General features: G+C 46.8%; 1 protein-coding gene and 1 long non-coding RNA gene across 14 annotated transcripts; one reads left to right on the top strand and one right to left on the bottom strand.

Annotated features, from left to right (window-relative positions):
• Window positions 1-2,872: 2,872 nt before the first annotated feature.
• On the top strand, window positions 2,873-8,303 carry LOC123078406 (uncharacterized). 12 transcript variants are annotated; one of them, XR_006437435.1, is made up of 8 exons: window positions 2,873-3,377; window positions 3,480-3,520; window positions 3,647-4,171; window positions 6,701-6,873; window positions 7,009-7,106; window positions 7,264-7,418; window positions 7,514-7,585; window positions 7,685-8,303. It is a non-coding gene; the product is annotated as an uncharacterized lncRNA (long non-coding RNA). The 12 variants fall into 12 exon arrangements; XR_006437433.1 differs by having other exon boundaries at window positions 6,701-6,797; XR_006437429.1 differs by having other exon boundaries at window positions 3,647-3,741; window positions 3,877-3,992; window positions 4,067-4,171; window positions 6,701-7,418.
• Window positions 8,304-13,397: 5,094 nt separating this feature from the next.
• Window positions 13,398-15,345, bottom strand: LOC123074508 (transcription factor LATE FLOWERING). Of its 2 annotated transcripts, none has more exons than XM_044497329.1 (2): window positions 15,007-15,345; window positions 13,398-14,858 (listed from the first exon to the last, which is right to left on the bottom strand). In XM_044497329.1, exons 1-2 carry the CDS (start codon window positions 15,128-15,130, stop codon window positions 13,558-13,560), a joined length of 1,425 nt encoding a protein of 474 aa, XP_044353264.1. In that variant the 5' UTR covers window positions 15,131-15,345; the 3' UTR covers window positions 13,398-13,557. The 2 variants fall into 2 exon arrangements, with proteins under 2 accessions (XP_044353264.1, XP_044353265.1); XM_044497330.1 differs by having other exon boundaries at window positions 13,398-14,855; window positions 15,007-15,340.
• Window positions 15,346-15,554: the final 209 nt, after the last annotated feature.

Genomic DNA, 15,554 nt, shown 5'->3' on the forward strand with positions numbered 1-15,554 from the left:
CCACATACTGTTGTACCAGAATTTAATTAGTGCAATGTTATTTCTCTAGAAACCCAACCAATGCAATCATCGTAATATTTTATGCGTGCGTTAAAACACAATCACTTATGGTCTTGCAAGTTGGTGGCAATGTCCACAACCATCCTAGAACTCGCGAATGGCGTCATTACAGTCCTGGAAGTTGAAAATAGAACGGCAATACGATCCTCAAACTTGGGCAATAGGTCCTTGGATACGTCTCCGTGCACAAATTGCATACACAAACTTGGGCAATAGGTCCTTGGATACGTCTCCGTGTACAAATTGTATACACCAGGACCGCCACGCCAGCAGAGGAAAAAACAAAAGATTCGAGGGCAACTGGTGTGGATCGTGCGACTGGATTGTCTTTTTTCGTTCGCCCCCCTGGCGTTTCTAAAGAGCTGTCTCATGCGCTCTCCGCCCCACTGTTCGTGGAGTTTTTGTGTGCGTGCTTGGAGCGGAGCCGCTACACTATGGAGGCGGTGGTGTGATCATCGCCGGCAGGCGAGGTTGCCGGGTGCCCCGGGGATGGCGAAGGAAGGAATCGGCTTCAGATGCAACCGCGGGTGGCGGTTTGTGGTGCGGATGGGTGCCCCGATACAACGGCCAGATGAAGTGGCTGCACCAACGTAGAATATGTACTTCTGTTGATATATGATGTGTTTCATGAATTGTCAGTTGATATGTGTTGTGTTTCATGCAGATCCAGTCATACATATATGTTGTTCAGTCAAACAAAATTTAGTTAAATGTGTTTTCTTTTATCTTCCATTAAACAGTGTTATCTTTCAAGCATTTTCAATTATATGTTGTCTCAGTTCTCAGAATTCAGAGAAGTGCTGTCAAAATGTGCCCATATTTAGTCAGATGTGTGCCGGAGTTGCAGCTATATGTTCCTCTCTATCAAAATGTTGTCAATATATGCCCAAATTTTGTCAGATGTGTGGCCAATTTTAGTTAGAATAGCAGTTTATATGTTCCTCTCTGAGAATTCAATCTATTGTCAAAATATTGTTCATTCAACCAGCCGGACAGAGAGAGCAGGGGACGGGGAGGCGTCCAGGGGATCCAGGGCCTCTCTGGTGGCGCTGTGTGTGCACGTGTGAGAGGCGGCGGTGAGAGGGGATCGAGCGTGGGAAGGGAGAGACGAGACGAGGGGTCGATTGGAGTTGCTCAACCGGTTAGGGTTAGGGGAGGATTTTTGCTCGGGCTGCTCAGTGGAGGTGGGCAGGCTGTTGGGCCTGGAGGCTGCTGTGGAAAAAAAGAGAAAGAGGAGAGTTGGGCCGGCCTGGCTGCAGAAAAATGACTTTTAGGCAGTGAGATCCATCTATCTGCTTTTCTTCTAATACAACACTTTAAAAAGGGTATCTGTATGTTTTTATTATCCTGGAACCTTGTGATTCACGCATGTTTTAACCTTTCAATGGAACATCAGCTAAATTACTTGGCCTGCATTCGCAAATAAAAATTAGAAAAAAATTACTTGGCCTACAGTGTCATCCTTTTTCAGGAATGTCGGCTTCATAGCGAAGCATGGCTGCATGTATGATGCTTTAACAAAAAGTGGATTAAGCTTAATGAACTTTTTAGCTATGACAAATCTTGATAATATCACTTGACTATATGATCCATGCACATATGAGTGCTTTGAGCTAAGGATATGAAAATAATATATTTTTGTCCCGTAGCAAAGTTGATGTTTTGGATCGAATAGACAAAACTAAAATAAAAAACACCTTCTCAAACAAAAACAATAGTAATTCTTGTTTTTCTGGACAATAAAAAATAAAAATGGCTTGAAAGACTATTCCATACACAACTACTCTATCATCGGATGAAATGAAAGTGCGGAGCTGAAATAGGTCAGGACGAGCATTGTTAGGATACGTCCAAATTTCATTGTCCAAAAAGAAGTACTCAGCGTAACCTTATTTATGACGTTTGCGAAAAGTTAGATTAAAAAAGTGTTGCATAATGACACGTAGAAGAGGTTATATTTAATTTTTCGTCCGGTGCAACGCACGGGCATTTGTACTATATAATATATATCTACATCTATACCTACTAATAAAAGAAATAGATATTCTTAGTCCGTCATGCTATTTTATAGAAAACCCCCTGATGTTTCTAACATTAAACCCGCAGTACATATCAATTGTTTTTTAAAATACACATATCTTCTAAACCGTAACTCCAAATTCAACATGTTATATATAGATTTTGATTAGAAAAATATATAAAATCTGAATATGATGTTATTTTACCTGTTAACCATTTAAAAAACACTATCCAGGGTGCAATCTTAATCAATAGTGCATTATCCGTCTTTCTTTCGTATCGTTACTGATCCAGATTGTGGATGAACATCTCAGCAAAATTAGGATTGGAGACGAATTGAAGATCACTTGCCCGTTTCTTAGTACGTATTAAATCTACATACAAGTCGTGTTTAAATAGAAGACATGTGGAATCTTGAACTTGCGCTTTTGTAGGCAAAGACCATCTTTGTTTGGGCCATAGCTACAAATACTCAGATTATATACCATTTTTTGTAAATTAAGAGTATGTGGTATTCTTTTCTCCCGTTGCAACGCATGGGCCCTTTTGCTAGTAATAATAAAGCACGGATTGACTTTGTTGGGTTCACCGTCGCAATACGCTTCTTCCCGTGATTTTACACTTTCAGTTTGAATTTAAAACATATTCGAGGTGGTACTAAATTTTGTCTCTGACCGCTACGTTCTTTCTTGGTCGCTTAGCTGGGCTGCGATCCAGTTGGGCCTTAGCCCGAGTAGCCAGGGAAAAGCGTTTCGTTTTTGCAAACAATGCCCTGTACTTTAGTATATTCAGCCCGCTGTCCTTTTTAAAGTGACGGATGGCTTCCTTCGATGTATGCTCTCTTCGCCGCCTCTGCCCGCCGCCGCCCTCGGTCTTCTTCTCCGGCCGTCCGCCGCCGCCCGCCGGTCTTCTTCTCCAGCCGTCCGCCGTCCGTCCTCCTTCCCCTCCACATCTGCCCCTAATCTTCTTCGGCGCCACCCACAGCCTCATCAATCTCCAACCTCTTGTTCCCGTGCTTCTCTGATTTGGATCGAGATGGGAGTCCTGGATCGAGTTAGGGTCTGTGTTCTTCTCCAACACAAAGCCATGGAGTGACCGACCCGGATTTGACTTGGCTATCATAAGAAGGAAGGGTCCTCGACCGGAATCTGCCCCAGGCAGGACCTCAATGGCGACCTGCAGGCCCGGCCTCTGTCTCTTTCGACTCCCTCTTTTTGCGACCTCAAGAAGCTGCGGCGGCTCATCCTCGAGGCCAAGCTCGTGCAATTCCGACGACTCCAGGCCCAATTTATTTCCTGGTCAGTCCCCTTTCCCCTGAGTTTTTTCTTGTTCCTCCAATGGACTTGTCGATAAATGCAGAATTGTGACTAGCGCTTCTCTCCCTTTTGTCCTGATTGCAGCTCTATCGGGTCCAAGTGATGCGCCAAGGGGATTTGCAACAGTAAGTTAGTTAGTTCCCTTGAGAATTTCACATGGATTCCGCTATTGATTCACATGGGTCATCCAGAATTCACACTATCTTGCATAAATTCAGTTCTAATTTTGTACGTAATTATTCACGTTTCAGGCTTTCAGGATTGTTCAGTTGCATGCTAAGAAAAAAAATAGGTCTGAGGGGAACCACTTCTTTGGCGTGTTGCTCCAGTAGTTCATGATGATGAGGTCCGACTCCATAATATACTAGCATTTTATTTAAATGCCAATGGGTGCACCAACATTTAAGCAAGCAGTTTTTATGCATTTTCGTTTTTAGCACATAGTTTTTGAGGAAATTGTTCTGACTGTGCAATTTGATAGAGTCCATGCCAGCGCAACTCTTGCAATTCTCTGAACTCTTTCTGAATTATACTGCAAGATTCGGTTATAGTGTGGCCTTCAAATCAGAGCTACAATATTGCCTTTGTAGCTGCATGGTGGGTATCAGTTTTTGTTATCACTGATCTTCCCAAACTGAAGCTTAGAGAGATCAAAATGTTACATGCTGTAGGGCCAGGAGTGAACTAAACTCGTCCGACAGTGTTCTACGGTTCGCCGCAACTTCGTAGGCCGGTTTTCCACTTGATGTATGTAGACAAGGAGGATTGAATTCATGGTATTTGGTTCTCTGCAATCTACAGTAATATGTCTTTGGTCTTATTTTCCTACTGCTGGTTGTGATTGTTGGGGAACGTAGCAGAAATTCAAAATTTTCTACGCGTCACCAAGATCAATCTATGGAGTATTCTAGCAACGAGGGGAAAGGGAGTGTATCTACATACCATTGTAGATCGCGATGCGGAAGCGTTGCAAGAACGCGGATGAAGGAGTCGTACTCGTAGCGATTCAGATCGCGGTTGATTCCGATCTAAGCACCGAAGAACGGTGCCTCCGCGTTCAACACACGTGCAGCCCGGTGACGTCTCCCACGCCTTGATCCAGCAAGGAGAGAGGGAGAGGTTGGGGAAGACTCCGTCCAGCAGCAGCACGACGGCGTGGTGGTGGTGGAGGAGCGTGGCAATCCTACAGGGCTTCGCCAAGCACCGCGGGAGAGGAGGAGGAGGAGAGGTAGGGCTGCGCCAAGAGAGACAGGAAAACTCATGTGTTGGGCAGCCCTAGACCTCAACTATATATAGGGGGGGGAGGGGGCTGCGCCCCCTCTAGGGTTCCCACCCCAAGGGGTGGCGGCCAGCCCTAGATCCCATCTAGGGGGGCGGCCAAGGGGGGAAGAGAGGGGGGTGCCACTAGGGTGGGCCTTAAGGCCCATCTGGACCTAGGGTTTGCCCCCTCCCACTCTCCCTGCGCCTTGGGCTTTGGTGGGGGGGGGGGGGGCGCATCAGCCCACCTGGGGCTGGTCCCCTCCCACACTTAGCCCACGCAGCCTTCTGGGGCTGGTGGCCCCACTTGGTGGGCCCCCGGGACCCTCCCGGTGGTCCCGGTACATTACCGATATCACCCGAAACTTTTCCGGTGACCAAAACAGGACTTTCCATGTATAAATCTTTACCTCCGGACCATTCCGGAACTCCTCGTGACGTCCGGGATCTCATCCGGGACTCCGAACAACATTCGGTAACCACGTATATCTATTCCCTATAACCCTAGCGTCATCGAACCTTAAGTGTGTAGACCCTACGGGTTCGGGAACCATGCAGACATGACCGAGACGTTCTCCGGTCAATAACCAACAGCGGGATCTGGATACCCATGTTGGCTCCCACATGTTCCACGATGATCTCATCGAATGAACCACGATGTCGGGGATTCAATCAATCCCGTATACAATTCCCTTTGTTTATCGGTATGCTACTTGCCCGAGATTCGATCGTCGGTATCCCGATACCTTGTTCAATCTCGTTACCGGCAAGTCTCTTTACTCGTTCCGTAACTCACATCATCCCGTGATCAACTCCTTGGTCACATTGTGCACATTATGATGATGTCCTACCGAGTGGGCTCAGAGATACCTCTCCGTTTACACGGAGTGACAAATCCCAGTGTCGATCCGTGCCAACCCAACAGACACTTTCGGAGATACCCGTAATGCACCTTTATAGTCACCCAGTTACGTTGTGACGTTTGGCACACCCAAAGCACTCCTACGGTATCCGGGAGTTGCACGATCTCATGGTCTAAGGAAAAGATACTTGACATTGGAAAAGCTCTAGCAAACGAAACTACACGATCTTTTATGCTATGCTTATGTTGGGTCTTGTCCATCACATCATTCTCCTAATGATGTGATCCCGTTATCAACGACATCCAATGTCCATGGTCAGGAAATCGTAACCATCTATTGATCAACGAGCTAGTCAACTAAAGGCTTACTAGGGACATGGTGTTGTCTATGTATCCACACATGTATCTGAGTTTCCTATCAATACAATTCTAGCATGGATAATAAAAGATTATCATGAACAAGGAAATATAATAATAACCTATTTATTATTGCCTCTAGGGCATATTTCCAACAGTGATTGTGGTACATAACACTCTGATGTTGGAAGGCTGGATCAGGTCATGGAGTAGCTATGCCCCCATCGAGTAGCTTATGCATCCTATATTTAGCTTTTCAAGATTATTAGATGTTTTATGTCAAGATGAATACATGGATAGTCCACTATTTGCAGTATTGTTATAATTGCTCCCTGTTTCCGATAAAATGATTTCTTTTGTTCATTAGTGTTATAATATTATAATGCAATGGTTGTTATACTATGGGGAACTGGTTAATTATAAGAGACTGTCACATATGAGGATGAAAGCGTGGATCAGCTCCTGTAGTAGTTATCTTTGATTTACGACCGAGTTTACTTATGGTTATAGGATGGAACTTTGTATTATTTTGCCATCTTCTTTCCTTTTTGAAAATAGCTACAGCAACTGGCAGTTTAAGTTGGTGCGAGCAAGTAAATAACGCAATTTTCTTAATAACTTTTGCCGCGCATATTGTAACTGTAAGCCGCAATTCAGGTTCAAGGTAACTCTCTATGTAATTCCAGAGCAGAGGTTTATAAGGCAACTCTCTATGAAACAGATGTTTTGTGAACGAGCAGATTTTATGTTCGATTTGCATAAACATGGGAAATTCATAGTTATTTACTATTCCAATTTGAAGCTAATATGGTATTTGATTCATGCACAGGGCTGAAGGTTTTACTCGAAGTCGTGTTATATTGGAGTTAGCGCCTAAAAAAATGACAGTGTATCTCCTGGGGGAGGAGGTGGGAGAGATGTAGCAGGTAGAAGATGGACCGTGGATAAGAAAGAGGAAGGGATAAAGTGTCAATCAGCAATGAAAACTTTAGTATTTGTGATGTAAATTTGAATGCTAAAGTTTGAATTTTTTTCCTTGGTCTTAATTTCTTTCTTTCAAATGCAAGTGGATTAATCTGCATAAAATTTAATACTATGTTGTATTCAGCTTTATTTAGATTTACCTTCCACTCATAGGTTGGAGTCTAGAGTTTATGCATACCGTTGCATGAGCATTGTTGCATCATGGTCAATTCTCTTGGACAGATAGCTGAGGCCATTGCATAATTTCAGAGGTACTTATAAATATAAAATGGCTTTCTTTAGCAAAAATTCCAAAGTTATGATGTTTATTTTGATAACCTCGACAATGTCAAGTACATAGAATTGGAATGGAGCCGAGCAACCCTGGTTCATTGTAACTGATGTTTGCTTCACATCGAATCATTGAAGGAGTATGATGCTGCTTTGGAAGGAGGCTTTTCTCAATCTGTGCTGCTTTCGGGGCGAGGCTGGGCCACGTCCACACTATTGTCGCTCGCCTGCCTGGGCCTGGGACGTGTTATTGAAGCCTTCACCATGCTACAGAGGACAGTCCTGAAGCTCAGGTTTTTATGCTCTAACTATGTATTGAAAGTGTCAAGGCAAGGTCAACCTAATGATATGTTCGTGGAGTCATAATTTTTTCGTTTCTTTCTATTAGTGTTAGAAGACAAGTTGGCTTCGTATATTGGTGAAATCTCAACCCATGTTCTTCAGTTGGCTTCATATATTGGTGAAATATCAACCCATGTTCTTCAGTTTGCATTAAGTGCAGACAACCTACTGTTGTTTATTTACCTTGCCTTGAGTACAGATTCTACTTTGGCTGCAGGATGTTGACGCTTCGCTTGCTTCTGATAAGAATGCTTGGAAAGATGTGATGAAAAATGGAAAACTTCTGTAGTTTTACAAGACAAGTAAGCGCCTATGACTTGCAGTCATCTCCTTTCCTATCCAGCACAACGCAAGTGCGCATGACAGCTAACACAGCAAACACCCACCAAGCAAGCACACGTACGCAGCAGTAGCATGTAGCAAGCTATCACACACGCGCCCGACACAACAGCCGACTCGGCAAAAGCACCCTGCTGGACTGGACGACCACGGCGTGCGTGGGCTGAGGCCTCGCCGAAGGAGGGCGCTTGCGGTGTCTGCATGTTCGGCCTTGCTGCACTCCAGAATAGTCACATCACGGCGCGCTGCAGTAGGGCAACGATTCTGTAAGAGGTAAATAGGGGTTTGGGGCGCTATTGTCCAAGATTGTGCTACCAAGGATTGTGGATCTTAACTAATTAGACTATTCATTTGTAATCTTAATCTATAAAAAGAAAGTAAGGTTGTATTGTATTTAGCACTCTTGTGATAAGAATGCTTTTTTGTTGTTGTTCTTATTAAAACATTGGCGTGCAGCAGCCATAGATAATGTGATTACTATATGCTTTAGTTCAAAACTTTATGCTGTTGTCCATTGTCGTCACTTACAGAGGTATGATGCATATAATTTATTTGCATGTTTCATAAAAACTGTTGTTGTTGATATATCTATATGCATGTCAATACCAACAAGCTATAGCTACCCTTGTGAGGAGGAGTAACCAAAGTTTTTTTTGTGTGGGGAGGAGTAACCAAAGTTGTCAAAACCCGGGACCGAATTGATCGGTTGAGTTAGAACCGAATGCCCATGCCTATCTATATATAACACTTCGGTTCATGTGTCTCCATCCACACCTCACGACCCGCGCATGGTCGGTTGTGGCTGTTGCCACTGCGTGTCTCTGACATGGACTTGCTCCGGTCCGGCTCCACCATGCTGGATGTCGTGAAGGCTATAGTCCAGGAGTTGGGGACGGCCCCCTATTTCAACTTCAGCATGGCTCTCCATTAGCAATATATTCGAAGTGCCAAGGTTGCAAAAGCAATATCCGTGGCAATGATGTGTTTCTTGTGATTTGAGATGCCTATTTTCTGCCTTATTGCTTTTTCCTATGTATGTGATTGATTGGGTTAGATCTATATAGTGTCTTGCTATTGCTATAGAGAAGTTATAATAGTTCTTCACCATGATTTGTATTTGACCATAACAATCGTAAGGCAACTATGAATGCTTGACATTTTGTCCTGAACAAATGCGGCTATTAGTTTGTATTTCATCTAAGTGCAGTGCAACCAATTGAAGTTATTTTGGAAGAACATGCATCCGATTATCTTTGGTTTTTCTATAGTCTGTAGTAGAGTTAAGATTGTACATTTTGTGAACCATTCTGTTTTAGCCTCTCTTTCTATACATTCTATAAGGTTATCTACTATGTGCATTTGCTTTCGCCATTATTGTTCATGCCCTACTCTCTGTCCTAAGAAACATAGTTTCATCTTATCCCTAAGAACAGTATAAGTTGGCAATGGCCTTGGGCGTATTGTAATCAGGTGGACACTATTGCCACTATCAACAATGCAGGAAGAAGAATAGACGGGCGACACAGGTGGAGCTTCTCGAGCCATATTTGTTGTGTTTAATGCATGTGATTTTTTAACCCGTTGCAACGCATGGGCCCTTTTGCTAGTAAATAATAAGAAAGCGACGTGGTGGGCTGGACTAGTGTTCACTTCTGCTGATGTCACAACTTAGATGTGAGATAATATCTCACATCTAGATGTTATATAGTCAGACCCTTAGGTATAATGTTGAGATATTTCCGTGATCTAATTTTCTAATCCCATCAGCTAAAAAAGGAAATACTAACGCCCACATGTGTGGGCGTTTGCATCTCGCCCACACGCGTGGATCCACGTCCGTTTGTGGTTGGACGAATCTTGGCATGTTTGTGGTGCCACGTAGGACTGGACTGGTGTGTGGGCATTCATCCGGTCGCCCACACGTCTGTTTTCACCACACGGAGGGACCAGTGTGTGGGCGTTTAGCAGTTCGCCCACACGTCAGTTTTCACTCATGCACAGGGGCTGGTGTGTGGGCATTTATCAGTTCGCCCACATGCCCGTTTCCTCTCCCACACCCAAAGCTGCCAGTTGCCATGTGTTTGCAGGGTACATGGCAACTGCCTTAGTGTGCTTGTAAGCATATGGCAATTCTCTCTTTTAGCCGAACATGTCAGTTGCCATGTGTTTTGCAGGCTACATGGCAACTGCCTAGTGTGCTTGTAAGTAGATGGCAACTCTCTCTTTATCCGAACATGTTATTTTGTCATGTCTCTTTGTAGCGCTACACGGCAACTACCTAGTGTTAGTAGGTGGCAACTCCTAAAGTTCTCAAATCATGGCAACTGTAGTAAACCAGACCATACATGGCAACTGCCTAGTGTTAGTAGGTGGCAACCCTTAAAATTTTCAAATCATGGCAACTATAGTAAACCAGACCATACATGGCAACAACTCCAGTTGTCCACAAAGGACATCTGGCACTTAACCTGAAATGGCAACTGCAGTTGAGCAACCATGACAACTGTAGTTGTCCGACATGGCAACTGTAGTTCTGCGACATGGCAACTGCAGTTAAACGAACATGGAAGAGGGTCCGGACCATGGCAACTGCGGGGCGCATGGTGACTGTCACGCAGGACATGCGGGACCATGAGGTAGGAGGACTAACGTACGGGCGTGTGGCGTTATCTATTTTGCCCACACGTAAGCGTGTGAGAGGGACCGCGAGAAAAAAAAGGCATGTGGGCATTACTTGTTTTGCCCACACGTACGCATGTGAGCTAATCCTCTTAGACACCACACAAAACATGTGGAAAGACCCCTTAACGTCCACGTCGCCTCTATGGTGTGCAATGATGATTGCCGGCTTGCCGCATCCTCCCGGAGGAGCCATCCCCAGGCCCTATCACGCACATGCATGAAAATTTGGCAACTTAGCCGCCGGGCGCCGGCGACCCGGCCCTTCGTTGGATCTGCGCACTGCATGCACCTCTGTTCCTAGCGTTGTCAAGCAATCAGTTCATGTTTCCAATTCCAACGATCACATAATTACTAATAGTTGCATTTGACTGCATTGCGTTTTATATCTTTTGAGATCTGATGTATTGATTTTGTTTTTGGGATGTGAAGAAGTCCTTCTCTATGCATCCCGTGAATCATGGCTCGATCGCCAGCTAAATCGCCCCCTGCATGTTGATTTTATCCCTTAATTAGTGGAGAATTATATCCCTTAATTAGTGGAGAATTAAGATCTAGTCCTAGACTACCAAATTACCCTTGAAGTGGTGGTACTCCCCAACTTTTAAGGGTAGTACTCCAAGGCACCTATACTGGAGTGCCAAACAATCCTATCCATCAGATCATAACAAATGGAGGGCTTATATTAGTTTGAGGGTGCCATAAAACAACTCATATAAAGGGGTACATGTAAGTGTACGATACAGATTACAAACATATACAGAGGCTACATATTTATATAGTCTAACATCCTTTTTTTTGCGGGTGATATAGTCTAACGTATTTATATAGTCTAACATCTAGCTAAACTATCAGCGACTGAATTAGCTTCTCTGCAATACAATTCAGATCGTTTCTGTGCGTTATGTGAGATTTGATGTTTGTCTCTTCGGCCCATGTTTAAATCCTGGCTCGCCACATACATGTCCTAGGATCCTAAGGTGGAACACACACGTACGTACTCTAGGTTTAGAGCAGAGGTCGGTCATGAGGAACAAATCTCATCAAGAGGAACAAATCTGCAACCAGGAATCAACCTGGCTTTTTAAGGCCGCAACGAAGACCATGGTAGGCAATGGAAACAATGCATGGTTCTGGGAGGACAGGTGGATTCATGGGGCGCGCGTGGAGGACATCGCCCCAAACCTGTACATGAAAGTGCCGCAGAGCACTCGTTGCACGCGCACGGTTAGCCAAGGCTTGCACAATGGCACATGGGCAGTTGATGTGGGGCCTGAGCTCAGTGTGATCATGCTCCAGGAGTATATGACCCTCTGGGAACTCCTCGCTGAGATACAACTTCAACCGGAGCAGGAGGATACCACTTTCTGGGCTTGGGAAACGAGTGGATGCTTCTCCACGAGATCGGCGTATGCAGCAAAGTTCGGTGCCAGGGAGGTCCTTCCCATGGCGGCATTCACATGGAAGTCTAGAGCGCCGTTACATTGCCGCTTCTTTGCCTGGTTGGTCCTGCAGAACAGATGCTGGACGTCCGATAGGCTAGCTCGCCGTGGACTGGAACACCAAGAAGCTTGCCCGTTTTGTGACCAAGAAGAGGAGACCATAAATCACCTGCTCATTGGGTGCGTCTTTGCGAGACAAGTCTGGACGGGAGTCTGCCTAGCTTCCAATCGACCGGAGTGGATACCGAGAGCGGGCACAACACTTGAGGAGTGGTGCAACACAAAAACAGACACGAGGATGGGTGCTAAGGACACTAGAGCCTTGTTGATCCTTGGTATGTGGAAGATATGGAAGCACCGGAATGCAATAGTCTTTGACGGAGCCACACCTTCGAGCTCACATATGCTACGTAGGATAGTCCTTGAGGGTAGAACATGTAAGAGAGCAAACCTTTTTAGGGAGATGTTGAGCCGATCTTCTCGGCGGTAGAAAGGTGGGTGAGTGAGAGAAGTTAGCCATAGGAGTGTAATCCTTGTGTGGGTGGAGTTGGGGTTATGTAAGTTGTAATCTTCAATGTGAAGGGCGTCTTTACCCCATCCTCTTCTTCAATATATATAGTACGCATTCTCGTAGTATTCGAGAGAAAAAAAATCTCATCAAGATTCAAAGGTTACGACAGCATCTCATCAAGAATTTTGACACGCAGCCCGAGGACCAAAAGGCGTGCATTTTTGAATCAAAAGGGAAAGGGAATGATTCCTTTTAGACGCATGCCTTTTGATGCAGCGAGTGCCTGACCCCGGCCGTCTAAAAAGCTCACCCAGCCCAAGCCTGAAACCTGACCCGGCCGAGTGGGCTCAAACACTGCACGAACCATCGGCATCGGCATCGGCACGACACCACACGTCTCCTCGATCATATACAACTCAAACAGTTTTAGAATTAACCATGCATTGCATGCTTTCTTTCCCTCTGCTTTGCTTCCCTAGCAACGACGACGACGACGACCAGAAAGTGTGCAATGATGAAGCCATGATTTTTGCCCTCTCTTCTTCCTTCCTCCTCGATCGATCCCGGCCCTTTTCGGTAGGGTTTTGCATGCACAAAGAAAGGCATTTCTCTTTCAAAGAGGCCATAATTACGCCTTAGAAAGTTGTCATGATGATGTTTGGAGCTGCTGCTACTCCATTACCATATGGATCGGAACTTAGAAAGCACACACGCCCGCTGGAAAAGCTTTTGCTTTCACGCGTCTACATGCTTGCCACATGAAAAGATGGAGACGACGACGACTAATTAAACTGATCAAAGGAGGAGCAAAAAACTTTCCAAGCCCTCGCTCCTTTTCTGCTGCTCGCCCAAAGAGTCTCTAATAAAATTTGTAAAAGCACGTACAGGCCGGATGCATGCATGCAGAATTATTCATCAATCTAACAGAAGGAGAAGGAGAAGAAGAAGAAGAAGAAAGGTGAAGACGACGACATCATGATTAATTTCATCGATCGACATGATCATCCCTAATCAGTAGCTAATGATGATGGATCGATCTATCTTCTGATCGATGCATGGTCTTACATTGGGCACAACACATGAAAACACTTGCGTACGTGCATGTCCCTCATCAATAATCTATCTAAACCGGCTGCTCATGAAAGCCTCCTCTCCTCCTCCTCCTAGGGTTTCGCTGGCTCCTGTCGCCGGGAAGGCGAAGGCCGGCATGTTGTTGTAGCTCATCAGTGGCGCCATGCCTGTGTTCGATATGGCATTAGCGCCGTAATTCCGGCGGTCTAGGGTTTGCAGCTCCCTGATCTGGGACTTGAGGAAGCGGAGGTAGTTGGCGGCCTCGTCCAGCATGGAGGCCGTGTCCATCTTGGCGCCTCCCGGGACGAGCTTCTGCAGCACGCGCAGCCGCTCGCTGATGCGCTCCCGCCGCTGGCGCGCCGCCACCGTCTGCGGGTCGGACGATATGCGCACGTTGCGCCTGCTTGGCCGCTCGCCGGTGTCTTCCTCCTCGACGCCGAGGCTCACCGGCCGCATCGCCGCCGCGCGATAGATCATCTCCTTCACCTGCGCCAGGGCCTCCGTGTCCGGTTCGTACCGGGGGACGTCGTCGCAGCCGTTGTTGACGGAGCTTCTGCCGTCAAAGCTGATGCTGGACGAGGTGCTGCTCAGCGACGGCTTGGTGCGCTTGGAGGACGACGCAGCACCGCCGCCGCTGCTGAACGCAATCTGGATGCCGCCATCCCCGGTGTTGGTGGACGCGAGGATGCTGCAGAGAGGGTTCTCCTGCGAGTGCCCGTCGGCGGCTGGGCATGGTGCATCGGCGGCCCTCCTCTTTCTACTTGACCGGCGTTGCCTTTTGGCACCACCGTTGGCTTCGTCCCACTGCCTCGTCGTCCCTGTTTTTGCCGCCGATGTGGGCCCGTTATTGCCGGAGTCAAAGACCGCCGCATCGACGACGCCGGCGCGGTCAACGGCGGCAGCCGCGCCTTTTGGGAAGGAAGGTGCCGCAGGTACAGTAGCCAACGTGACAGCTCGTGCTGCTGGTACGAGGTCGTAGTCGGCAGGCATCCCCATCACGCCCTGATGGCGATGTTGATGCTGCTGTCGCTGCAGGACAACCCCGTCAACCTCAGCGTAGGCAGGCGTGACGGGTCCTGTCCCCGTAGCGCCGAATGCGAGGCTGGCCGCCTCGAGGCCGCCGGCCATGGGCTTGCCACCTCCGCACGGCACCTGGATGCCCTGCAGTTCCATGATCGCGGCGGCGAGCGCCTCGTCCAGCACCAGCCTCTCCAGCACCGTCATGCCGCTCCCGTCCACGACATGAACGACATCACCGGCCGCGCCACCGTCTCCACCGCCGCTGTTCCACGCGCTCTCGCTTAGGATCATGTCGTTGCAGAAGCCAGGATCCATCTTGCCAGCACCTACTAATAAGAAATCGGATATGAGCTATACATCCAAGTAGCTAGCGAGGCTCTGATCTGTGTGAGGCCGATCCGATGATGAAGCACATGCAACTACCGACCCAGCAACATGCATATGCACAGATGAGCGCATCGACCAAATGGCGCGTACCTTTAATTAATGGGACGCAGGTAAGCTGAGGAAGAGGGGAGCACTCTGCCGCTGTTGCTGATGCTGCTGGTGGTGATGGTAGGCTAGCTCGTGTGTGGATATATTGGAGCAACAGAGGGAGCATTTGCGCATTAAACGCTAGCTCGCTGGAGGAGGAAGATGCTAATGGCGCAATAAGACAAGATGCCTGCAGTGTTGAAGCTACTTTTAGGGCCCTGCCTGCGCGCAGCGTGTGTGTGTGTGTGTGGTGTGCTCTCTCTAGCAAAAGGCTGCAGGCCGGAGGGGAAAGCAAGCAGGCTCTTATAAAGAGGCAGGCCAAAGAATAGATGCATGGTTGCACCTATGCCTATGGTGGTGTACTGTACTGTCTAGTACATACACTTGTATAGTAGTAGTACTTGTTACTACACAGCACACTACCTCATCGATGGTCCTCACGCTTGACACACTGTGTGTGCAGTGCAGCGATGCACACATCTAGCTATACCCACAGCACAGCTAGCTACTGCCTATTATCACTCACTATGGTATGCCTACCATATTAATGC

Source organism: Triticum aestivum, chromosome 3D, assembly GCF_018294505.1.
Source record: "Triticum aestivum cultivar Chinese Spring chromosome 3D, IWGSC CS RefSeq v2.1, whole genome shotgun sequence".
Taxonomy (NCBI): domain Eukaryota; kingdom Viridiplantae; phylum Streptophyta; class Magnoliopsida; order Poales; family Poaceae; genus Triticum; species Triticum aestivum.